Below are 25,752 nucleotides of genomic sequence, written 5' to 3'. Positions count from 1 at the left end.
TTTGACCAATGCCCGTATTATTTGTTGACCATAATTCATGAATCTAGTCGCCATTGAAAACATAGTGTAGATGTCCATGAATAAATTGATATTTCTTTCTTTTGTTTGAAAGGGTCATGAATCTAGAATATTCTTATCATATTCTATTATTTAATTAATAGTAAAACAAGTTGAGAAGAAGTTGTCAATAATAGATTACACAAAGAAATAGGTAAAAAAAAAAATTCATCCAGATTTAATAGTATTTAATAGTGGTCCATTCTCATCACGGATAAAATCATCTTGTTGTGATATAAATGAATATAAATAAATAAGCTTTACTAATGTAACAAGAATACCAATTGTTATTCCAAAAGCTCCAGCTATTTTTTTTTTTTTGAAAAAATTAGGAATATATATATATATATATATATAACTTCCACCCACCTAGGTAAAAGAATCATTACAAATAATGAAAAAACTAATAGATTTAGTTACGAAGCAAGATAAAATAAACCAAATCTAATACCGGAGTATTTTATTTGATAACTTACTACTAATTCTTTTTTGCTTCTGTAAATCAAAGGGTTATCTCTCTTATTTAGCTAGAGAATAAATTATGAAAACCATAAATCCTAGGCTGATGTCACAGATTCCACCCTTAAACCATATTTGGACTATATTTTAACTATATCAACTGTACTTGAATTATTAAATAATTATAGTCGATAAAAATAACACTGTTTCCATCGCTATTTTAAAATCGTACATGAGACCTTAGCCTCATACAGCTCCTCTATGACCATAAATAAATGTAAGGACTTGTTCAGTCTTATCATTTCCTTTTATTTTAGGGTAAAAAATAAAAAATATGTCAGAGAGTCCCAAATTAACCAATGAAATTCTGTTAAAAAAAAATAAAACAAGACTTCGGAATTCATCTCATCCATTATAATTGATCCTGTCCGAACCGGTTATCAGTGGACGCTGGGCACGTGGCGCTTCCTGCTAGATCCTCGAATGCTCCGGTGAACCTGCAACAAAACCGAGCCGGGAGGGGTGTCCCGGCGACGGCCCTCCGACGCTCAAGTCAGGCGAGGAATAACAAAAAGGTGGCTTCAAGATGAAGATTTTTCATACCTCCAGTGGAGAAATGGAAGCCTTATATAGATCTCTCAAAGAAGCCTGGGCGTGCCAATCAAAGCAACCACCTGCCTTTGACCATGCCCAGGTATGGGTCTGTCAGAAGGGCCATGTCTGAATATGGATCTGTCAGGGAGACGTCCATGAGACCATACTGTTACTGTATCAGCCTCTCCGTGATATGACGGCAAGATCGTGCGATCTTGTGTACGGCCTAATCATCAGACATGCTTCTGCTGATATCTCATATCCTGAGCCGAGCGCATAGGCCGCTCGGCACCCTTTATACCCTCGCCCCTATTTGGCCGAACGGACAACCCCCTCGGCCCTTGGCCCCTGCCGAGCGGACTCCCGCTCGGCCCTTCGGTCTTCCTGCCCTGGCGTCGGAAACATGAGCCCATGGATGGGCTTATCTCTAGCTCCGTTCGGACCTACCCATCCGCTCGGCTCGGCCATCCACCGCACAGCCTTTCATCGGTCCTCAGGTTGATCCCCTTCAGAAAGTGGATTCCCCATTCTTACTGTCGGATCAATAATCAAAGTATATTTTCCTTTGTTTTGTCTGGCAATAATTTAAACTGTTTAATCAAATATTTGTTATATGAATAGAATAAAAAAATAAATAAAATAGTTAAGGAATTTTTCATAAATTATCATTAATATAACAAAATAAAATAAATAAAATAGTTAGAGGAGTTTTTCATAAATTAAATAATGATAAGAATTTCATTTATTTAGATTAAGAATTTCATCTATTTGGATGTATATGTGTATGAAAAAGAAAAAAATAAAGATTTTTTTTATTCTTCAAATATTATATTTCATTTTTTTATTCCTGTTCTTCTATCTCAGGCGGATATTTTGAAAAAATAAATAAAAGATTAATTTATTCTGAATAATTTTTTTTTAATTAGTGAAGAGGAATATTACTTTAGATTGGAATCATAAGAAAATATTCTTTGATCATTTCTATCAATTTAAAGTCTCTATTATGGTTCATTTTAATAAATACAAGACAGTAATGAAAACTTCACACAATCAATTTTTTATACCCGCTTTAAGATATGACGATGAATCTCAATTTTGGGATAACTATTTTACACTACTTATGTTTACTTCAATTTTATTCTTGTACATGAAGTGAGATTTTATTTTTTTACTGTAAATTGCTAAGTTGTTTTGTTTCACTCATATAACTATTTGGTTTAACTTATTGACCTGAATCATGAATAAAAAAAATATTCATTCAACTTTTTTCTTAGAAGTAAAGTAAAGAAGTATAAATTTTATATTCAACGAGATATTAATAATACACACAGAGTTAATGGTATTTCATAACTAATGGATTGAAGAGCAACTCATAGACCACTAAAAAAGAATATTTATTATTCGATCCATACCTCAACATAAGAAGCCCAATAGGAGCAATATTTGAAATGGTAATCCATAAAGAAACACCTATATTAAGATCGGCTAAAACAAGACGATACCCAAAAGAGATTACTAAATAACTTACTAGAATCGATATGACTGCTATAAATTGTCCAACACTAAACAAATGAAGACCTCCTCTAGACGGGAGAAGATCTTCTTTTAAAAGTGGTTTAGTCTATCTACCAAAGCTTGAAGAATTCCCAAGGGACCAACATATAGTGCTGTAGATATTTCTCTTTCTAACCATACAATTAGGGGTGAGCAAAAATTCGGTAAAATCGAATTAACCGAACTGAACTGACCGAATTTAGGAATTCTGGTTTTCGGTTTTGTTTTTTAAATTCGGTTCGGTTTTCGGTGAATTCGGTTCGATTTCGGTTTTAAGTTTTGTAATTCGGTTAAACCGATTAAACCGAATAAAAATATTTATTAATTTAATTTTATTTAAAAATATAATAAATAAAATAAAATCTCTTCTTTTGTTAATTAAAATCAAATAAAGTTTTAAAATTCGGTTAATTCGGTCAAAAACCGAATTAACCGATTTTTTATCGGTTCGGTCGGTTCGGTTTTTGTAGAGAATTCGGTCAGTTCGGTTGGTTGAAAAAAAAATCAGTTTATTCGGTTTTCGGTCTATTCAGTTCGGTCGGTTCAGTTTTGACCGAATGCTCAGCCCTACATACAATTACTAGTATCCCTTTTGTAATTCTCAATATAAAGATTAAAATGAGTACAAAAGTCCATATGAGCTCATGGACCTCTTTTAAGGTTTTCGATGTTGAAAAAGAATTGATAGTTTGTACTTCTGTAGTATTAATTATCATTTTAAGGATCAACTTCTTGCATAATAATATTTATACTACCTAGTATTATCACGATATCAACTAATTTTATTTTTTTAACTAGTTGAGAAAGAATTTGTAAATTTATGAATCCGAGTGGACAAATTTTACATCTCCAAGAGAAAATACTATCGTCTCCTATTAAATAAATTCCTAATTCCACCTTGGGGCTTTCACTCTTATTTAAATTTCTTGTTTCAACAATTCAAAATTGGGCAAAGGTTTTTTTACTAATAAATCTATATTCAAAATCATTCCATTCAGAATTTTTTGCTCTACCAAAGCGCCGAACTTTTAAATTTTCATAGGATCTGTCAAGAATTCCTTCTAAGGTATGTTGGATTATTTTTATAGATTCCCTCATTTCACCCATTCATATTAAATAATATCCTTCTTTTTGCTATTAGACTTCCCAATCGAATTCATTGTAATACTCATAATTATCAATTTTACGAAGATCCCATTGTATTCTAGAAGCTTATAACATTAGTCCTGATAAACCTTGTTTATCGCTTCCTCCCTACCAAAAATATCCACTCATTCGACTCGCTTCAAAAAAAAATATTTTGCATAATAAGTTTTTGATATTCAAAAATCTCTTTAAAAAATAATTACAAAAATCTAAACATTTATCTATCGAGCCATTAAGTAAATGACTGTTACGCCTGCCTCAACGTAGAATAATTATGCATCATTAGTAGCTATAGATTTTTAATTAAATAGTAAGATTTATTATAAAATGATGTAGATTAATTAAATAGTAAGATTATACTGTACTTTTGTCTAAATGATTAGAATATTTATAAACACTTAGGGGGTGTTTGGTTGATGAGTTTGAGAATGAGGGAATGGAATGATAGTAAAAGATAGTCTTTGGATTGTGGGTTTGGGAATGACATTTTGGGAATGATTACTAGATTTATGAGAATCAACTAAACCCATATAACTTGATGAGTTTCATTTCCATTCCCATTTCCATTCCGCCCTACTATCAAACTCATACTCATAGTCATTCTCATCATTTAACCAAACACTCCTTAGTTAAAAATTCATTTATGTCCATAAAATTATACAAATAAATAAATAAATAAATAAATTTGAACATTAAAAATATACTTTCTAAACAAATATCGTGAGTAATTTTTAAATTGTCCTCTTGCGAAGGTGCGGTAGTAGACATGAAATATTACCAGGTGAGTAATTTTTAAATTAAGTTATTTATCAACTTCTATAAATATTTTATTTTCTTTATCTTTTTAATGAAACACGTAAATATTTAATACTCTGTTAATTCTTTACAATTTCAAATTATTTATTATATGTTAAAAAATTAATAATAAAAGTCATCTGAAACAGATTGTATCAGTAACTGAGCATTGAATATAATTGCGAAAAAAAATAAAAAAATGATTCTTAATTTGCAGAATGAATTATTCATTTATATTTGTCATGTAAATCCTAAATTGAGACTACGCCTATAACCCGTAACTATTACATAATTATAATAACTAAGATTTTATAATTACTATAATTGAATTATCATACAATTATAAGAAAAGTAGCTATTATAATATAAATATTAGATAAACTTAAAATATTATAATTTTTAATTCAGATTGTATCATAAAATACATAATATATCAAATCAAAATTTATTTAAAGATCTATATTTGTTATCCGTGTAATTTATAATAGCTTAATCTTAGGTTAAAAAAAAAATTGTTTAAAGTCTTTTATAAGACTTTGAAAATTTTTAATTTTCTTTATTAAGATTATTTCTAATATTATAGTAGTTATTAAATCATAATTGAGATAACTGTAAATTATAATTATTGTAATAATAGTAGTTATGAAATTGTAATGTGACACGTATAATTTAAGAGGGAGATATAGATAGGATAATAATAGGAATAGATAATTATGTAAAATGTGATGGGATGCCATTTATTTTTGTAAAGTAAAATGTCTGATTTTGAAAAATTATAGGCACTTTTCTTTAAATAAAAAAAAATTCTATCCCATTAAATTTTTATAAGTAAATATGAAGAATAGTAAATTCTCCGATATGAACCCATTGACCACATTGCTTTTGTTACTTTTCGCGATATATAATTATTTCGGTCAAATTCTCTGATACGCAATCGATCCGGGGCATCAATCACTCTTCCTTCGAATAGTAAAGGCCAGGTCCCACATATTCTTGATCAACAACCCTATGTTTCCTGTACCCTGTTATCGAAGGAACATGCGACGAGCTGCACTCATCATTACGAACCCGAAAGGCGGGGCGCAGCGAATCCTCGCTTCTCCCATGGCGATTCCAAGGAAGCGAGAAGGGAAAGCAATGCTGCGCAGTGACCGGAGGAGGAGGGAGCGGCCGCGACGGAGGAGGAAGACAGCACTTCTCACTCCCGGATCCTGCCATCGATCGACCTCCTCTTCTTAGGAGAGGAGAGAGGCGTTTGCAGCAGAAGATTAGCACCATTTGGAATCCTCCACTGTTCTGTTTACCTGGAGGAACCAAATATCGAGAAGCCACGGAGGTCAGATCTTCTACTTGTAGATCAATTCCTCTCCGTTTTTGTTTTCATTTTTCTCTTTGCTCGTCGATTTACCTACTGTTTCATACGATGGACTCATAAGAATCCTTTTTCCCTCTTCTGTGTTGGTGAGTCGCATGCAAAGTTTAATCCAAAAGGGGGATCGGATCGAAAGATCGATGAATGTTTATGTTGATATATTATCGTAATATTATGACTTTGTTTCTCTTTGACTATATGGATCCGTAAATTTTATGGAATTTGGCTAAATTTTATCTATTCAATTTTGTTAGTTATTTCATGAAGCCTCAAAGATTCACATTGCCACTTGGTATGCAAAATGCCCAGATTTCATGTGTTTCTCTACTTGTGCGTCACAAACAAAAGAGAAATAAAGGAGTTTTGCTAGTCAAGTTTTACCTTCCATTGATGGTAAATAAGAATTTGTTTTTTATTAGGTTGATTACAAGAGACAAATAAAAGCTAAAAGCACATATTAAAAAGGTTGTGTTTATTACTATGTTCCTCAAGAAATGCTAGTTCCATCTATTCTGACTCAACTTCTAATACATGTTATGTTGATAGCTTTTATTCAGTCATCTTGCTTAACGGTTCATCTAGGAAAATCAGATATAGGTATGAAAACTATCGTAAATTTCACCTTAAAACTTGTGAATTGGTACATATAACTATGATTTAAACATATTATTATGTATAGTTAAAAATGGATCCTTTATTTATAACAGGATCAAATTTGGTCACATTTTAGGAGCTGAAGATTATTAAGGGTCAAACTTGGCGAATTAGGGTAGTCTCTTGTAAGGCCATTGTCATGGCAACAATGAGCCATGCTAGTATTTGCAGTGTATCCATTGATTAATCAATTGTGCATTATGCTATCAACTTCTAATTCTCTGGCAAATACATCCTTTTTAATCAATTCGTTGCATCAGCATTCAAGTAATGCCCTTTAATTTCACCTGTTTCAGCCTGCCCTTTTCAAATGGCTGTGCCAATTTTTGTGAGACCTAATGGTCAGTTTGCATATAAGTTATCTGTTTTTTCCTATAAAACAATTTTTTTAAGTTAGTACAATGAAATAAATCAGTTACGATACAATTTCAATTCAGGTTAGGAGGATTTTGCAATGTTTGTAACACGTTAGAGCCAAGGTAATCTAATGGCTCAAAGGGAGGTTGTAATTATGAAGGAAGTGCTTCAACAGCGTATCCTCATAAGAAAACTTTACATGGAAATAGAGGAGGAAAGAGAAGCCTCAGCAACTGCAGCAAGTGAAGCTTTAGCCATGATCCTCAGACTTCAAGAAGAAAAGGCAGCAGAGAAGTTGGAAGCATGTCAGTACAGAAGGCTAGCAGAGGAAAAACTTCACCATGTCCAACAATCTTTAATCATTCTTGAGGAAGCAATGGAAGACAAGGAAATTGAGATTTCAATGCTTAATCACCAAATTCAGGTATATAAGAGAAATTTACTAAATAATGGTATCAATGATCTTGACATTGAAAGTATCCATTCACACGGAGATGATATAAATAATGGCATCAGCGATCTTAACATTGAAAACTTGTATCCACATGGAGATATTCATGACCGTGATACTGTGGACACCTCTTTGCCTCCATTAAAAACAAGTAGGTTGCATTCTGAGTTCTATAGCAATGAGAATAATCCGTGGGAGTCTTCTAGGCAAACAATCTGGAAAACCATTGGTGGCAACATAGATCAGATTAGTGAGAAAGACAAACGAGTTTTGAATTTGCTCAAGGAATCCAAACCAGAACCAACCACAAGTAACAGGCCATCCAGTTCAGGACAAGATACTTCATCTGGTTATTCTTCATGTCATTCCAAACTTCAAACCGATGCCTACCCAGATGTTGAACGCATTCCAGATTTCCCTGCTCATAACAATTTACAGAATCAAAATGAATCTGACAGAAATGCATTTCATGTGGCTTGTGTCCATGATATATTTGAAGTCCCAGAAAGTGACAAATATCACACAACTAATGAATCAAGCAAGTATATCACAGAAGAATCTATGGTAGAAACTAAGCCTTGCATTGATAAACAAGACATGGCATCAGAAGGAACTGTAGATGGTCAAATGATGGAATATAACTCCATGATCATGGATTCTACAGATGGAACTTGGAAATTGAGAGCAGAGTTTGAGAATATAAAATGCCAACTTCAGCGAATTGACTGTGAAAGCTTGATGCAAATGGAAGGATATGATAGGAAAAATGAGCAGTTGAATTTGTTGAGTGAGATTTATGAGCAGCTGAGTGCAATAGAATGCCACCTGAAAGAATCCAAATCCAAGAGTTCCCCTTATTACAATTCCCATTTGGTTGCTGTTATGGAGGTAAACTTTTTCTGCTATTTCTAATTACTATTTTGGATGGAAACTTATTGTTTTCCCTCTTGTTAGAATAGGGACAACTTACCCGGTCAGCATATTATCTAGTTTAAGTTCATAGTTCTAGATTAATTAGTTATTTTATGATCCATAAAATGGTTGTATTTCTATTTGAATGCTAATAAAGATTTTCAAGATTCCACCTGGTATTAAGTCTACCCATCTCCGTCCTTCCCTTAATGAGATGGTCTCTCCCTATGCTAAAAGGCTCGCCCACCTCTTCTGTCTTTTATCCTTCCGTCATCCCTGGCTTTTTAACTTTGATTTTGTTTTAGACAAGATATCATTGATTAATTGTGTGTTTTACTTGACATCTTATAGCAATGGTCTGTGTTGTCTTTACTCCCATACACTACTTGTTCCGTGCTCAGCTTGCCTCAAAGCCTGTGTTTTGAGTTGGGAACTATAAATTGATCGAGGAAGCCTCGCATTGAGGCTCATCTTGACCCATTCCACATGTCGGTTAGCTAGTGAATTATTCTAGCCAACCATGGCAAGTAAGCACTCTAGATATTGTGCATTAAGCAGCTCTGCACGTCCCCTCGGGGCGGTGCGATGATTAAGATATGGGATGTTGCTACATGAGGTCTTGGGGTCGAAACTCGGCGTGACCGAGCATAACCTCCCCCATGTCGTGGCCATTTGCACTAATGGCTAGTAGCCACCCATGATTTACCTCCTCCGTGTTGGCCTAGAGACGAATTGACGGGGGCGCTGGGAGCGAGCGAATCACCTTTTGCCACATTAAGGAGCTCTACACAAATAGTTAGGACAAACATAACTTAGCGAGTCACCTGGCTCCAGTCATGCACGCCTAAACGATGTCTTTCTTTTCAAATGATGAGTTTGGTTGCTTCCAGCTCATTCTTCTAAAGATCAGTTCATCATTTCCACTTGTATTCAGTATAAAAAAAGGTAAAACAGGAATTTAAAAATCTTTTCTCCTGCTTCCATCAATCTACTGTATCTCATTTATGTGGTGTTAATTAGGCATGAACAAGTCAGTGCCATTCAGGTTACTATAAAATCAAATTAAATAATAGAAAAGTAATTATGTAATTTAAAAATAATTTTATAAGGTCCACATTAATTTTTTTAGAAGATTAAATTAAATGATATATGGTATTATTAGATTTTTAATGGCTAATTATTTTTATAAATAAATCAATTAGTGCGATCTATTCATATATACATGTTTTAGAATTAGAATATTATTAGTTCTAATAAAAGGAGGGCGGGTTAAATAATAAAGAGGATGAATGACCATTCTTCCACTAGAGGAGGAAGGAATGAGTCACCTCATTGTACTGTCTAAACTCAATGCATTTGGCAATTAAGTGCTCCATATCGTTTTCCTTTCCCCACTTTTCTTTGCTTTGTTCTTTGATAAGATTAATTAATGACATTCAATAAGGTTTCAAGCAGTTGGATGGTGTCATTGTTCCAACTTGTTTTTGAACATCTTTAATTTGTAGGGGTGACTTGTTGAATATGATTTTACTTTTTAATTTTATAATAAGTATAGCCAAATTTAAGATTTTTTTTCTTGTGTGTATAAGATTTGATTGTTGTTATTGTTATTGTATGCTTGAAGTTTCATACTTAACACATCGATACTTAATGCACTAACTGAGCTTCACTTCTTTGCCTTACCATGAGGGTAGTTATTGTTATTGTTTGAATGGAAGGTTCACTATATCGTAGAAATGATGCATTTGCTGATGCTCACATTCCTTGCCTAGGCCACAAGGGTGGCCATCGTCCAAATGGAAACAGTATGCCACTAAAATGATGCACTAGTTTATGCTCACCTTCTCTACCTCGCCATGAGGGTGATTGTCACCAAATGAAACCCTACACCATCACTCATCGATGCTCCTTGTCAAGATGATGGTTGCCATCCAAATAGATGGTATGGGCATCTTGACGAGGGGCCTAGAGAAGCGATTTGAGTGCTCATTGCCCTTTTCATTTAATTTTGACTCGATAAGAATGTGTGACAAAACAAGTGTGGCGTCAAGTTGAAGCTCCTCAAGTTTGGAATTAGGAAACTTCCATACTCGACAATTTTCATATGCTTGCATTTCACTCAATTCTTTTTTAAAATTTTTTTATTGAACATATTTTACGTAAATTTTCATTGTTGTTAATCCTAAACAAAACAAAATCAAGTAGCTTGACTTGATACTTGGCCGAATCTCGAGAAGAAAGAATAAGCTTGATAAATAAAAGAAGGTAAACATAGTAACTGGTGCATCTACAAGCTCATGCAATACTCGTATCATTTGGCATACTTAAGCATTGTATACGAGTCTAAAATTGCTATACTATGTTTATTAAACTAGTGCTTCTAATGATGACAAAAGGTGAATACGTTCGCCCTTAGTGTCCCGCCAATACGTCCCAGAGTTAATACGGAGGAGGTAAATCACAGATGGCTACTAGTCAGACTATTAACCTTTGAAATAGTGATTAGCACATAAAGGAGACATTTTATCTCGATTTTGTCGAGATTTGAACCCAAACTAGTGCATCTAATGTACTATGTTGATGTATCTTCATCTATGATTGGATTTAAACACCCACGAGTGGCAGTTAAATCTCCAATGCATTTTGAAAAATATTCCAACTTCACAAGTTGAAGTGACTATGTACAATGTTTCATGAGAATGTTTGATTTTCATCCCTTGCACTGAACAATTATATCGCATCGGAATGATATCCTAGGGAGGGAGCATTCAACTTCATGATCAAGCATTCATCAACGAGATCAAATCTCTATCGAATTGGATGGGTAAAAAAAAAATCTTATCCGTGGGATTTGCATTCACTATTCATCACTACTACTCATCAAGCACTCCTTGTTTTATATTTCTCCTCAATTTCAATAGTTTATACAGATTTGATCACGCAACCGTATCTCCACCAAACACAATCCTAATCAAGTGCTCCCTCCATTAAACCAATCTGATTAAGCACACAGATTATTTTAATTAAGCTTAATTATTACAATAGATTTTTAAAAATCACTTCCAAATTTCATTAGTATCAAAAGCCCCTTTACATTTTATTGCCACTCTAAATGCCCCTCCTTTCCCTAAGGCCAAAATTATCACTCCAATTACACATTAACCAAGAGACCATTGTGAGAGCTAAAAGAGACATAATAATAAAAGTTTGAGGGATATTTTTAAGAAAAGGCTATCTAACGATGGGCATTTTTAGAAATTACCCTAATTAATCACATCCTTGCTTTTAATTAATATATCTGGCCAATTAATTGTCAAAAAGATGAAGAATTCGTCGTGGACGAGGACGACTCCTCGACGTCGCCGCCGGCGGCGTCGTCGTCATATCGTGCGAGATCCTGTTTCAGAAGAGAAAACCGGCGGGCGACGTCGAGCATCGTTGGCCTCGTCGCCGGGGACACCTGCGTGCAGAGCAAACCGACCTCGATCAGCTCCGCCACCACCTCCCTCTTCATCTTCTTATAGTAAAGCGAGTTCTGATGAGGTGCCAGAGTCGGAGGAGGAAGCGCTCTCCATTTCGCCTCCGCCGAGACGGAGTCCACGTCGTGCGGGTAATGGATTCTCACCCACTCGTGCAGTGTCACGCCCTCGTGAAACATTACGTCCGTCGGCCTTTTTCCGGCGACCATCTCCAGAACCACCACCCCGTAGCTGTACACGTCGCCTTCCGGCGATGGTCGGCCTCCCAATCCGTATTCTGAAATTATTAACATCCAAATTAATTTCATAAAAAAAATTACTATAAAAAGGAGAAATTTTCCTCTGAACGCCTTACAATTTTGTAAATTAAACCACACTACACTTCACCGATAAAATATTTACAACTTCGCTTTATTCATTATAATGTATCTACTTTTGTAATGTCCTAAATTTTTAAAACTTTTGTTCATTTTATCCTTAAATTATTATTATTATTATTTTCATATATTTACTATGTCAATATTTTATTAGACACTTATTTTTGGACAGATTGGGGATAAAATAAATATTTTATTCTTAGATTTGGGATATTTTGACAGAAATATTGAGGGGGGTATGTTTGACGTTAACAAAATATTTGTGGTACTTCAAAAAGGTTATTAAGCTTTGTTGGTATTTCGAAATTATCCGAATTTGCCATTAGGCCACCATAAAAAACCTAGGGAGTAAAATATAATTTACTAGTTTCTGAGAGGCAAAATGTTTGTTTTTTTTTCTAAAAATAATTCAGTGAAAAAGGAAAAGAAGAAGAAGAAGGAAGAAAACTCACGTACCTGGTGCAATGTATCCAACGGAGCCCTGCAACAATCCGGTGATCGAATTGTTACACGCAGATGATTCGTCGTCGTCTTCCTCCTTCGACGACGGCCCAATTCCACTCACCAGCCTCGAAATCCCAAAGTCCGATACCAACGCCGTCATGTCCTCGTCCAACAGGACGTTACTGGGCTTGAGATCGCAGTGCACAACTTTGACCGGCGCATGGTGGTGCAAGTAGGCGACTCCCTCCGCCACATCGCTCAAGATGCTCACCATCCTCCTCAAATCCAATGGAGGAGCAGCGCTTCTCTGTCCCTGATACAGGTAACTCTCCAAGCTCCCATTGGGCATCAATGGCAGCACCAGCGCCTTGAACTCCGGCTCGCTGCAAGCCGTGATGACCCTGATCAAGTTCCGATGCCGCGTCCTCCTCAGCACTTGGCACTCCCGCTTGAAGCTTTTGGAGATCTCCCCGCCGGAGTTCACTAGCACTTTGACGGCGATGGCGGTCTCGTTGTCGAAAGTGCCTTTATACACCTGCCCGAATCGCCCTTGTCCGACGAGGTTCGCGTCGGAGAAGCCACCGGTGGCTTTAACGAGCTGCCTGTGTGTGATTCTCGGGTGGTGACGCTGTCGCCGCGCTCTTTGCCCTCCTCCTCCTTCTTCTTCTTCTCCGGTCGCCGGGAACAGAGGACTTAGACGCCAACTGTACTTTGACCTCCTGCGTTTTATTATCGAACACATCAAGAAGATGGTGCAAATAGTGCCGGCGATTGAAAGAGGTAGCGCCAAGGCTTTGCGCCGGCGATGTGCTCGCTGCGTTGAGCATGAAGACATTCCCGGAATCGACCCGCAGAGGTTTGGGTTTCCGAGGAAGGAGTCGGCGGTCAGGGAGGCGAATAGACCTTTTGATGGTAATTCGCCGGAGAAGTTGTTGAAGGAGAGATTGAGTTGCTTTAGTGAGGTAGACGCTTGCAGCGTCTCTGGCAGGGCTCCGGAGAAGCTGTTGAATGAGATATCGAGCGTTTGGAGATACGGTAGCGCTCCAACCGAGCTCGGGAGCAGGCCCTGCATCACGTTCCCGGAGAGGTTGAGGTACTCGAGCGCGAGGCAGCCTCCGAGCTGAGGAAGTATCCCGCCGGAGAATCTGTTGTCTGAAAAATCCAACGCGAGGATCATGTTCATCTCGCCGAGCTGCGGAGGGAGCGGCCCCTCGAGGAGGTTGCTCGACAAGTTGAGGTACAATTTTATGCTGCCTAGGGCCGCCACGGCGGCCGGGATTCTCCCCGTCAACCGGTTGAAAGAAAGGTCGAGAATTTCTAAGTTTACGCAGGCACCGAGGCTGGCCGGAATTTCGCCGGAGAGCTGGTTTTTGTGTAGCATCAACGTTCTGAGCTGAGTTAGATTGGACAGGGATTCGGGGATTGAACCGGTGAGCTTGTTCCACGACATGTCGACGAGGCCCAAGTGTGGAATTCCGCCGAGCGACTGCGGGATTTCGCCTGAGAGCAAGTTGTTGGACAAGTAGACCCTCTCTAGCTTCCTCAAAGGCGATAAGTCCGGCGGAATCGATCCGTTCAAGTAGTTGTGCGAAAGATTGAGGTAAGTCAGATTGAGGAGGTTGGATATGTTGGGTGGGATCGGGCCGGAGATTGCATTGTCGTCGAGGTGAAGCTGCACGAGGTTGACAGAAAGATCGCCAAGGAGGAGCGGAATGCGGCCGCCGAGATTGTTTCCGGCGAGCTCGAGCTCCTGCAAGCGAGAGCAGTTGATCAAGGAAGCAAAGAATGGGGCGAGGTTTGTGTTGCTGTCGTGGCTCGAGAGGTTGTTGTAGGAGAGGTACAAGTATTGGAGGAACGGCATCTTGTCGAAGATTGCCGACGGCAAAACTCCGGAGAGGCGGTTCGACTCGAAGTCAATCCACTCGAGCTTGGAGGAGTTGGATAAGGCTAACGGAATCGGGCCGGCGAAGTTGTTGGACCAGAGGAGGATGAATTTTAAGTCTGGGAGGCGGCACTCGTCGGCGAGGGAGATTTCTCCGGCGAGGGAGTTGTTGGAGAGGTCGATGTACTGCAGAGAGGTGCAGTTGCAGAACAGAGTCTTGGGAGCGGCGCCGGTGAGTTGGTTGCCGTCAAGGTCGAGATAGATGAGGCGGCGGAGGAGGCCGAACTCGACGGGGATGGACCCGGCGAGGAGGTTCTTCGACAAGCTCAGTTGTTGGAGGCTGGAGAGGTAGCCGATCGCCGGCGGGATGACGCCGGAGAAGAAGTTCTCGGAGAGGTCGAGGACATCGAGGGAAGATAAGTTGGAGACCGCCGAGGAAATGGTGCCTCGGAGGCCGCGGCCGGTGAGGACGAGCTGCGCGACCCGTCGGGTGGCAGGGAGGCAGGTCACGCCGGTCCAGTCGCAGACGTCGGATCCTGGGGCACCCCATCCGGATAGGGCGCCGGTGGGGTCAGAGGTGACGGCGGAGGCGAAAAGGAGGAGTGATGCGCTGTCGTCGTCGCCAGCACCGAGGCCGACGCTGAAGTTTGATCTGCCGGCGTCAGCAGAGGCAAGAAGGGAGAAGAAATGGACGGCGAGGAAGACGATAATCGCGGCGGCCATGGCGATCGCTGGTGATTGAGAATCTGCTACACCGCTGGGAATTTAAGAGAAGAAGTTTGAAATCCGATGAGGGTGGCTGCCTAACCGCCGTTGACTGAACGCCGTTAAAATGTGTAACCAGATGTTTTGACTTTCCATGAAGAACGTATTCCCACTTATTTACGACGTACCCGCAATCCTACCTGCGGAGCCGCGATACCAGTAAAATCATAGATGGGTAAATGAAAACATCTCGATAAAGTAGAGCTCCCCGTGTGAACCGATTATATTATGGGGGTGGACGTACAAAAAAAAAAAAAATGCGAAACGTAGGCCCCGATATCTAATCGAATCAATAGGAGGGTGAAATCTGAGTAAATTAAACCATCTTGATAAAAAAGAGTTCTTAATGGAAACGCTAATCTGAAATGGTAGCCGGTGGCGTACACGTAGTTAGGAGATTAGTGGTCAATTAAGGCTGTCATCCACCCCTTATAATACCTGATTTATGATTGGACTAGAACATGTACTCAAATTTGGGGCATGCAGTGTAGATGTCGTGTACAGAATGCATAGGTGTGAAAATGCTGGGTGATTATGGCTAATAGTGGATTACAGTGGAGATTAAGATTAGTGAGGTTTAGTGATAGGATATTTTAAGGTTTTAGGCAAATTTTCCTTTTCAAGCCCGGGATGGGGATCTTTGTCGGATACGAGTCGCGTGAGGGGTCACGTGATCGGAAAATTACATGTCCTGGTTGACCATTAATGTTTCCCACGGGAGGTCAACGTTCGATGATCGACAAAAACTTAATGAATAGTCATTGTTTGACTCTGAGTGGAAATTAATGTAATTCTAGAGAATAAAATTCTTTATATATAACTAAAGTTAAGGCAAGATCAAAAGGTCTTTTCGATTTAGAGGATCTTTTTCATAAGTAATATCTTCTCTCCTTATAGGAGTGAATCGATCTTGAGAAACTCAAATCATATTTCTTTATCGTATGATTATCATCGCATCAGGCAATAATAGAATTATATGGATCCTATATTGTTAGACGATCATAGTAGGATCCATATTTATTAAATAATAATATGATTGAGAGTATTAAAGACAATTTAATTACTTTGTCAGATTTAAAGTTATCTAAAATATAGCAAGATTTATTAATAAGATACAAATTTAAATTTAATGTATAAAAAGAGTGGTATTATTTGAAATCTTTCACTGAATAAATAATTAATTTGGAAATTTTTAATAATTTTTATGCCATATTATTTCTTTTAACAAAAAGGTAATCATGCATAGATCTTATAATATTTTTTTAGAAATATATAATTAATTTATATTTTTCTCAATTATATGGACATAAAGTTAATATCTACCAATTATGATCTAATTACTTGTCCAATGAGAAATAAAGTAGTTTCAACTTTCAAAGAGTCTGGACCTTTGTCAAGAAAGTGCACTAAGTTGATGATCATAGCTGTCGTCATTATTATCATGAAAAAGATGGGCTCGTCCCTAGATAATAATGGTGTAGTGTCATATGAAAATATTTAAGAATTTAGTTTTAGATTTGATGAATTAATGGATAAATTTTTTATAATGAACATTTAATTTAAAAATGTTGGACTGATATATTATCTGACATGAGCCTCTTTTAATTTATTTTGATGACTAATTAAAAACTTCTTTTGGATCAAATCAGCCATTATAATTAATCGGTATAAATGAGATATATCCTGCTAATTAAAAAAATAAAAAAGATGTGTTCAAGTTATTATTATTCCCAAATGAATCCTTAAAGTGGTTACATAATCTCGTTGGAAATGGAAGTGTACCTAAATTATTGTAGATGATTAGGTCTTTAAAATGCATCGTGTCGCTCCATAACAAAATATTTATTTCAATGCGATCCAAATCATAATCAACTAGTGTCCATCACCTGCCCAATGTGCAAAGTTCTTATTAATATATAAATAAAAAATTTAACAGTTGCATGAATTGTGTTTATACCTAAGTTTTAAAATAATAAATTATTTAATTATAACTTTGTTCTTGAAACATTATGCCTACTTAAATTCAGAAATATTTTTTTTTAAAAAAGAACTTTTGGTTAATTAGATTAACTTTTTTAAACTAAATTTAATATTTTTAAATTAATGTAGATTAAATAATATCTTAAACTTTTTAGTCAGAATTTTAGTTTCACAATTGCTATAAGAACAACATATAAAAACGATAAATGTTTTCTCTCCTAGGGTTTCTAGTGAGAGTCGGCTTCCGTACGTTCGATAGGGTTTCTTCACTCAATTAGTCCTTTTGATTTGGGCATTTGCTCTGTTTCTAATAGATCTTGATGAATTAACATGCTTAGTAGATGAATTTCGAGCGCTTGCACTAGTAGAGGGAGACACACTAATCATAGAGACGGAAGCTATACGGATTACTGAGGAGTGTATAGGTACATGTTTGGTGGCGAAGATTCTCTCATCTAAAATAGTCAATAGGGACACTACATGCAACCAGATACCGCGTATTTTCCAAGCCAAAAGCCACATCAATATTGAAGCAATATGTGATAACATCTTTATTTTGAATTTCAAATCTTTTGTTGATATGAAGAGGGCATTGCATGACAACCCTTGGAACTTTTTTCAAAGTTCGATAATTATCAAAGAGCCTTTAGGGCTACAGAACCTATGGGAGATGAAGTTTGGGGAGATGAAGATGTGGATTCGGTGCCACAATCTATCTCTTGCATTTATTGTTGGTCCCTTAGGCGACTGGGTAGAGGGGGGGGGGGGGGGGGAATAGTTTGTACAATAAAAACACAAAAATACCTTTATTGACTTTATAGTTTAACAATAATCAACACTTGCATAAAAGAAATAAGAAACTAAAAAGGATGAGGCACAACGAGGTTTACTTGGTTACAACTTGGGAAGTTGTTAATCCAAAGAAGTTGAAAGCACACTAAACTCTCATTCAGACGGAGAAGTCTCTTTACAACAATTAACGTACTAGATCAGAAAGCTAAACGAAAGAGAAATGATTACAAGTGTTCTGTTTTAGCTTCTGGGACCAGACTATATTTATAGCTTTGGTCGGGACGCCTGGAAGGGTTCTATGCGCCTGGGGGAATAAACTTTTATCCCCGTTACAACAGAATGCGCTACGCCACGTTTGGATAAAAACCTACTTCGGACACCCGGAAGGGTTCTGGGCGCTCGGACTATTTGGGCGCCTAGACTTAGTCCAAGCACCGGGACCAAAGTTAACCTTATGTTAACTTGTTTGTCTGAGTTCTTACTCCAGCTTCGCTTGCTTGGGTCTGAGTCTTCCGCTCCGGTTCTGGCTCCGTTTGCTTGGGTGATTTTGACCATCCCAAATAGAGCTCACCCGAACCCATTTTTTGACCTTCGAGCATCCTTTCACTCTGGCTTCTCGTTCCTTGAAAAACACCGCACGCCTCCTTCTCGTCCGCCAGCATACTTTTCCGTAGCATTTCATCCCTCAGACACATCGAGCCCATTTGCTCTCTTCCGTGTCGTCCTTCTCGCTAGCTGCATCTTTCGCTCGACTTCCTGTGCTCCTAAGTTCTTGCACACTTAGACACAGGGATTAAATACCAACAGAACCTAACTTTACTTGGTTGATCACATCAAAACTACCACGAGGTACTTATATTTATGAATGAGATAAAATAGGGACTTAGGGAGGTTGGTGGAAGTGGATCCTGGTGACAATGGTAAGTTTAGTGGCTAATTTGCTTGTTTACGAATTACAATTGATTTGAGTATTCCTTTAAAGAAGTTCTTATGTATTGGAATGGATAATGGTAGGGATGAATTAATTGTTATTCTTGTCTATGAGAAGCTTCTGGATTCTTGTTACTCTTATGGCCGACTAGGGCATATATTTAGAGAATGCGAGGATGATCTTATGGATAAGGTTAACCATGCTTATGGCATATGGATGAGGGTTGCTGCTCACATAAATGGGGCTTAGAGATGCAGCTCATCCAACAACAATCCTACCTCACAGCAAGAAGGCGGAAATGACAATAATGAGAATGGTGATAGTGAGGCGAACCAGGAGAATTGCCATGAAAATTCTTTAGGGGAGCAAAGGGTACGCTTAGCGGCTGTTGCTAGAGCATATCCCTTGGTCAAAAGCTTCCAAAATAGTGCTGTCATGGTGAAACAGGTGATGATTGGGCCAAATCCGAATTCAAAAATGGGGGATGCCTGTCACAATACCAAAGTTGTGGAATCGGTGGGGGTGATGGGGGAGTTCCAATGGGAAAGAGGTGGTGGCGGCTATTGCACAGTTGACTTACTGATCAAAATAACACGAGTAAGCAAGACAAAAGAAGTCCGGGGTGATGGAAATGCAGAGCTTGTAGGAGCCAAAATGTAAAAGATATGGTTATGAGCGCTAATAAGAGTACTGATGAGGCTAGAGGGGGCTAGAAAGAGCTTTTGTATGAGACTCAAGGTACTCAAAGATATAGCTCACATTGATAATAGATTGTTAGGACCCTTGAGAGGGAGGGAGGGGGTGGTGGTGAATAGCTTCTTTCGATTTGTTAATGATTTATCACGGTGGAAACTTGAAGCATAGCTAACTTGTTGGATTTTACTAGTTTTTCACCTTATTGAGGTGACTAATCTAAGGGTCCACTCTCCTTACTCACAGATGCACTATGAAACCTCATTCTCGGAGGCAGAGAAGCCTCGTACAAGCTCGAATACAAGAAATGCAACCTAGGTTACACAAGAAATTGAAAATGATTATAACAATGAACCTTTCTTTGTTTGTTTTTTTCTTTCTTGAAATAGCCTCTTGATGTTTGGAAAGTGCAATAGAATTTCTCTTCCAAACCCTCAAGAATTGGCATGAACAGTGATTTCGAGTAGTGCCTTCAAACCTTTATGAAAACCTTTTTCTAGGATTCACTCGACTCCAACAATTGATTCAGCTTTTCTTAATCGATTGTCACGTCATTCGATCGTTCAAACACTTGTAAAATGACTCTTTTTCAAACCTCAAATTGATTGGTGAGCCATACTAATCGATTCAGCAACTTCTAATCAATTGACCAGTCGATTCAAAGGCCTACTGTTCGCTCGTGAATTCTTACTAATCGATTAGGCAAACTCCCAATCGAATCGGCCTCTTCGCAAACAACTCAATCTATTGGTCACCTTTCCAATTGATTCACAACACCGTGCTTCACGAAAATCACACTCCAATCGATTACCCAATCGATTGGAGATGATATTGATCGATTACTCAATCAATCTAGAACCTTTATATTTCGCGGGGAAACACTCCCAATAGATCACCTTTGGCCTGGATTGATTACCCAATCGATCCAGAACCCTTCTATTTTGTGAGGAAAAGCTTCCAATCGATCACTTGATTGATTGACTTTGACCTTGATTGATTACCCAATCGTCTGCCCAGAGCTAATACCCTAAACCTGATTTTTGGTTCCTTTACCCAACCCAAAGTCTTCCATGACTTGTTGGTACTTCCAGTTGCCTAGTATACAATCAACCTCAACTTTCCATGACTTCTTTACCAAGTGTTTGATCAACCATTAACCAACTTGGACTTTTCATCTCATACCAACTTTCCGTTGGACTTTTGATCACCAAGTACCATCCTCTTTAACCCACTTGTATCTTTCTCTTGCCTAACCTCTAGTTAGGACTAGTCACTCGGTAGACTTCCACCTAGCCTAGCCTTTGTCAAGGTTTGCTTTTGTCTAACTATAGTTAGGGCTTTCCTTTGCCAAAGTGTGATCCTCCTTGATACACTTGGACTTTCCTTTACTTAACCTCAGTTACGACTAGTTACTCGGTATACTTCCACCCTTCTTAACTTCCAGTTCGAACTTTCCCTTGCCTAGCCCTGCTAGGACTTTCACACCAAGTATCTGGCCCTTTTTGACCACTTGAATTTTCCACTTGCCAAACTTTTTATTGCATTTCCCCTTGATTAACCTATAGTTAGGAATTTTCCTAATCAAGTATCCGGTCCTCTATGACCTACTTGTTTTCTATCTCACATATTGTCTAACATTGAAACTCAAGCTCAAGTCCATTCGAGTTTAGTCAACTTGGTCAACCTTTACCTGAGAAAGATTGCACCAATAATCTCTCCCTTTTTAACGTTTGACAATATATTTACATTAGGCTAACCCATTATCCCAACTTCATCCCATGCCAAAGCATGAATGAGAGTTTTTTTATTTAAACCCTATATTTTTTTCCCTTTGACACAAATCAAAAATTCTCTCTAATAGTCAATTTGTTCAAAGAGACCCAATGAAAGTCTCATGCCTTTCATTATATCCTATGCTCTTATTTAGTATATTATCCATCATAATGAAGATTTCCAATCTCCGTTGTCTTCAATGCTCAATCTAGAGCATCTAAAAAAATTATGTCTTTCAGGATGACCTCTCTATCAAATCATGCTCTAACTTCTATCATTATACTAACAATGATTTTAATTTCCTAAATCTTAAGAAAAACTCAATACAAAGTCATGAGGTTTAAAAATTTAATCTTGAATCTAAACCTCCCCCTTAACTCCAAATTTTCATCATAAACCTCCCCTTTTTATTTTCATCAAGAAAATTACATTAATATACTTATACAAATATTTTAGAGGGTTAGGGATTGCTAGGTTAACTAAACATGGGTTATTAGATCAATTGAAATTGACAATTCTTAATTGATTGATACTGTCTTCAATCGATTGAAATGCCTTAATCAATTAGTTGATCGATTAAGAACCATTCTATGTTGAGAAAAATGGCTTACCAATTGATTGAGTTGGGATTTAATCGATTATGGTCTGTCTCAATTGATCACCTGATTGATTAAATCATATCCCAATCAATCACTTGTTTCTGATATTTGAATTCAATTTCAGATTCAAATTTAGAAACTCATAAATAATTATATGATTATCAAAAAATCATAAAATTTTACATAGACATTACTTATGTCATATACTATCATGGAAAAATAGTTTTCTATAAAAATATATCTCCTTTTCAAATATTGACACAAAATTAGAAATCATTGAAAACCTTAATGTTTCACTCTAACTTAGTGTACACTTAATCAATGGTGACTCCTATCAAAAGATAGACTTCACCAAAATTTTCAAAATGATTTTGAAATGGTTTTAGAAAATAATTTCAACCATAATCTTTGGGTTAAATGCACATGACTTGTACACAACTTACCCATGATTGGACTTCACATAATTATTTGTTTTGATGATATTAAAACTCAAAAAGATGCACTAAATCAACATCTTGAGTTTTGTTTATCTTTCTAACATTTCACTTATATCTAATATGTTTCAATGCATATACAAGTCAACCTTATGATTTTTGTGAGATGTAAATTAGGTTTTCCCTAAACTAAGGGATCATGCATTTTTAACTAGACATTTAAACTTTGATCATCCAACCTAAGATGCCAACTAATGTAATTGTTCTTAATTACCAGGAATTAAAATAATATATGATAATGATTATGACATACATTAAATGCATACCTTTAAAAGAAAGACTATCATAAATAATAACATATGTATGACATGACATGTATCAATTATCATGGCAAGATGTAATGTCAATGTGTATATCATGATGCCATTGCATGTGATAATGCACCAAATCATGGTAATTTTAGCATAAATAAAATAACTATATTTTCTATCTAAGGATCATCAACTAATCACTAAGTTAAAAAAACCTAAGTTGTCCTTATTTCCTTAGAAATTGTCAAAATCCCAACTTGAGATTTCTTTGAATTCTATCTTATTTGTGCTAATTTAATCAAGCTCAATTCTTTAAAAATTTTAATTGACACACTTTTACTCTTCAAGAATAACAATCTCTCTCATTTTCAAGATATTACAATATCTTGAAAATTTCCTAAAGTATCAACTTTACTGTGATTGAGTTACTACCCTTTCAATTAGAGTTGACACACTTTAAACCCATCTAGTATGTAAAAAATATACTCTTAAGAACCCAATACCTATTGGTGCTCTTTGAGTATTCTTAGTATTCATTAGAGATAACTTCCCTTGATACCTTTCTAATAAATTTCATAGGCTCCTTAAAAGCTTTAGTCACACTAATCTCTATTAGGTCTAGATGCACGTGAGGGGTGGGTGGGGGGGGGGGGGATGGGGGTTGATCCGGTGGTAAGAACAGGGGCCCCCCTTCTGAGGGAAGTGAACGCCATATGGAAATCAAAGGGTCGAACGACCGACCGGCCGACCAGAGAAGGTGAGACTGGGAGGCCGAACGGGGTCTCATCGAAGTCAAAGGTACCCCCGCGGGAAGTCGGGGTTCCGACGCTCATGTTGAACGGAGTCGTGTGGCCGAGCGGGTAGTCCGCTCGGCCGAAGACATAAAGTATCAATACTGCGAAGTCCACAGAGCACACTACCGGGAATCTCCCGAGTGTACCAGCACGCCCGGCCGACCGGACGTGTGGGGACTGCCGATCGGCCGGGCACTCGGCAAGGAATAGAAAGAGAAAAGTACAAGGGAACATCTACTGACAGCGGGTATGTTCGATGAGTAGGTCGTACGCAGGATCTTATGACAGAGGGTTCCGTTGTCCCATCAGAAACGTGCTCGAACTGTAGCATTATGGTGTCAGGTAAGCTTGTCTGACAAGCCCATGCTAAGGTATGGACTGAGGACACGTACTCACCTCGGTATGTGTGCGTGAGACTCTTCGCAGCTCTATATAAAGGGCCTTACACTTCATTGGAGGTATGCATTCTTTGATATTGGGAGCCACTTCTTTGCTGTCCACTTGCCTGACTTGAGCGTTGGAGGGTCGTCGCCGGGAACCCCTTCCCGGCCCGACTTCTTTGCAGGTTCGCCGGAGCGCCGTACGGCCGGTCGGGAATCTATGCCAGTAACCAGGAGAGCGTCACGTGCCCAGCGTCCGTTGATTCAGCGATTCGGACATGATCAATTTGGCGCCTTCTGTGGGAACGCTCCTGCATCCGATCGGAAGCAATGGATGAAGCTGGACGACCGCACTCGGTGATGCTCTCCACAGAGGAGCTCGACGCTATGATCGAAACCAGAGCAGCCAAGCTAGTGGAACAACAAAGGCAGAAGTCGCAAGTCGAGCGGATGGAGTAACAAGCTACGTCCGCATCGGGAGGCTGAGCGGAAGCACCCGCGGCCACGGTTCAGTTTCCTCGGGCCCTATTCCGCACACCTCCCGAAGCTGCAGCAGTTAATCGGGATCGAGGATCTTCATCAGACGAAGTGCCGGTACAAGACAGTAGAAAGGGCAAGGCCCCCCGAGCGGACGTCTCCCCCGAGCGGGTCAATCGTCAATTTTCGGAGGCCATCCTACGGGACCCTCTGCCAAAGCACTATGTACCCCCGTCGATCGGGGAGTACAATGGAACCACCGACCCGAATGATCACCTGGGAAAGTTCGACAACACAGCCACCCTTCATCAATACACGGATGGAGTAAAGTGCCGGGTATTCCTTACCACTCTCTCGGGATCGGCGCAACGGTGGTTTCAAAGGTTGTCGGACGGATCCATCACAAGTTTCAAGGACTTCCGCACGGCCTTCCTCCACCATTTTGCAAGCAGTCGGCGTTATCAGAAAACTAGCGTCAGCCTATTTGCCATCAAGCAAGAGCCCAGGGAGCCGCTCATAGCTTATATCCAACGGTTCAACAGAGTGGCCATGGATATTCCAACGGCCACCTCAGAAACGATGATAAATGCGTTTACACAGGGCCTCGTAGACGGGGACTTCTTCCGCTCACTCATTCGGAAGCCGCCCCGAGACTATGATCATATGTTACACCGGGCTAACGAATATATCAACGTGGAGGAAGCCCAGGTGGCCCGGAAGAAGGAAGCTCCAACCGAGCGTCCACCACCTGCCGAGCGGAAGCCGCACACTACTCATCAGCCGCCCAGAGGACCGCGAGCTGAAGCAACCTGCCCCCAGCAATATGCAAGATCCCACGCCATTCAAGAAGTTTCTGCCGAGTGGCCCAAACCTAAGAAGAAGGTATGGACCCCAATGTTTTGCTCATTTCACCGGACGGACACGCATAATACAAGAGATTGCCGAAGCCTTCCCTTGATCGCCCACCCAATGCCCCGGGGCGGCCACCGTCGATCGCCATCATCCGACAGGCGACAACGCTCTCGTGAAGCCGATCGGCGTCAAACCGAACTGGGAATGCCACCATAATTGCCCATCGGGTTGACGACTAGCTCCACAGACCACCGGAGGTCCTTTCAGCGTGCTTTGTCCTCACTTGCACGCACTCTGGAAAACTTCCCACGAGGTCACCCATCCTCAGATTTCTCCAAGCTAAGCACGCTTAACTTTGGAGTTCTTAAATTTGGGTTTCCGAAAAGGAAGGTGCACCTTGGTGATATAAATAGTGTCATCTAACCTTTTAAGTCATAC

The 25,752-nt window shown here is 38.7% G+C and overlaps 2 protein-coding genes and 1 pseudogene across 3 annotated transcripts; 1 reads left to right on the top strand and 2 right to left on the bottom strand.

Moving 5' to 3' along the window:
* Positions 1 to 3,381: 3,381 nt before the first annotated feature.
* LOC121991078 lies at positions 3,382 to 5,823 on the bottom strand (annotated as a pseudogene).
* On the top strand, positions 5,639 to 8,521 carry LOC121992577. 2 transcript variants are annotated; one of them, XM_042547049.1, is made up of 3 exons: positions 5,639 to 5,941; positions 6,928 to 6,972; positions 7,069 to 8,521. In XM_042547049.1, exon 3 carries the CDS (start codon positions 7,119 to 7,121, stop codon positions 8,349 to 8,351), a length of 1,233 nt encoding a protein of 410 aa, XP_042402983.1. In that variant the 5' UTR covers positions 5,639 to 5,941; positions 6,928 to 6,972; positions 7,069 to 7,118; the 3' UTR covers positions 8,352 to 8,521. The 2 variants fall into 2 exon arrangements, with proteins under 2 accessions (XP_042402983.1, XP_042402982.1); XM_042547048.1 differs by lacking the exon at positions 6,928 to 6,972.
* Positions 8,522 to 11,397: 2,876 nt separating this feature from the next.
* LOC121992576 (putative leucine-rich repeat receptor-like serine/threonine-protein kinase At2g24130) lies at positions 11,398 to 15,289 on the bottom strand. Its single transcript, XM_042547047.1, has 2 exons — positions 12,664 to 15,289; positions 11,398 to 12,107 (listed from the first exon to the last, which is right to left on the bottom strand). Exons 1-2 carry the CDS (start codon positions 15,254 to 15,256, stop codon positions 11,665 to 11,667), a joined length of 3,036 nt encoding a protein of 1,011 aa, XP_042402981.1. The 5' UTR covers positions 15,257 to 15,289; the 3' UTR covers positions 11,398 to 11,664.
* Positions 15,290 to 25,752: the final 10,463 nt, after the last annotated feature.

The sequence above is a fragment of the Zingiber officinale genome, chromosome 6B (assembly GCF_018446385.1).
Source record: "Zingiber officinale cultivar Zhangliang chromosome 6B, Zo_v1.1, whole genome shotgun sequence".
In the NCBI taxonomy this organism is placed as follows: domain Eukaryota; kingdom Viridiplantae; phylum Streptophyta; class Magnoliopsida; order Zingiberales; family Zingiberaceae; genus Zingiber; species Zingiber officinale.
The sequence above is the reverse complement of the archived record's forward strand: the minus strand, read 5'-3'. Positions and strand labels throughout refer to the sequence as shown.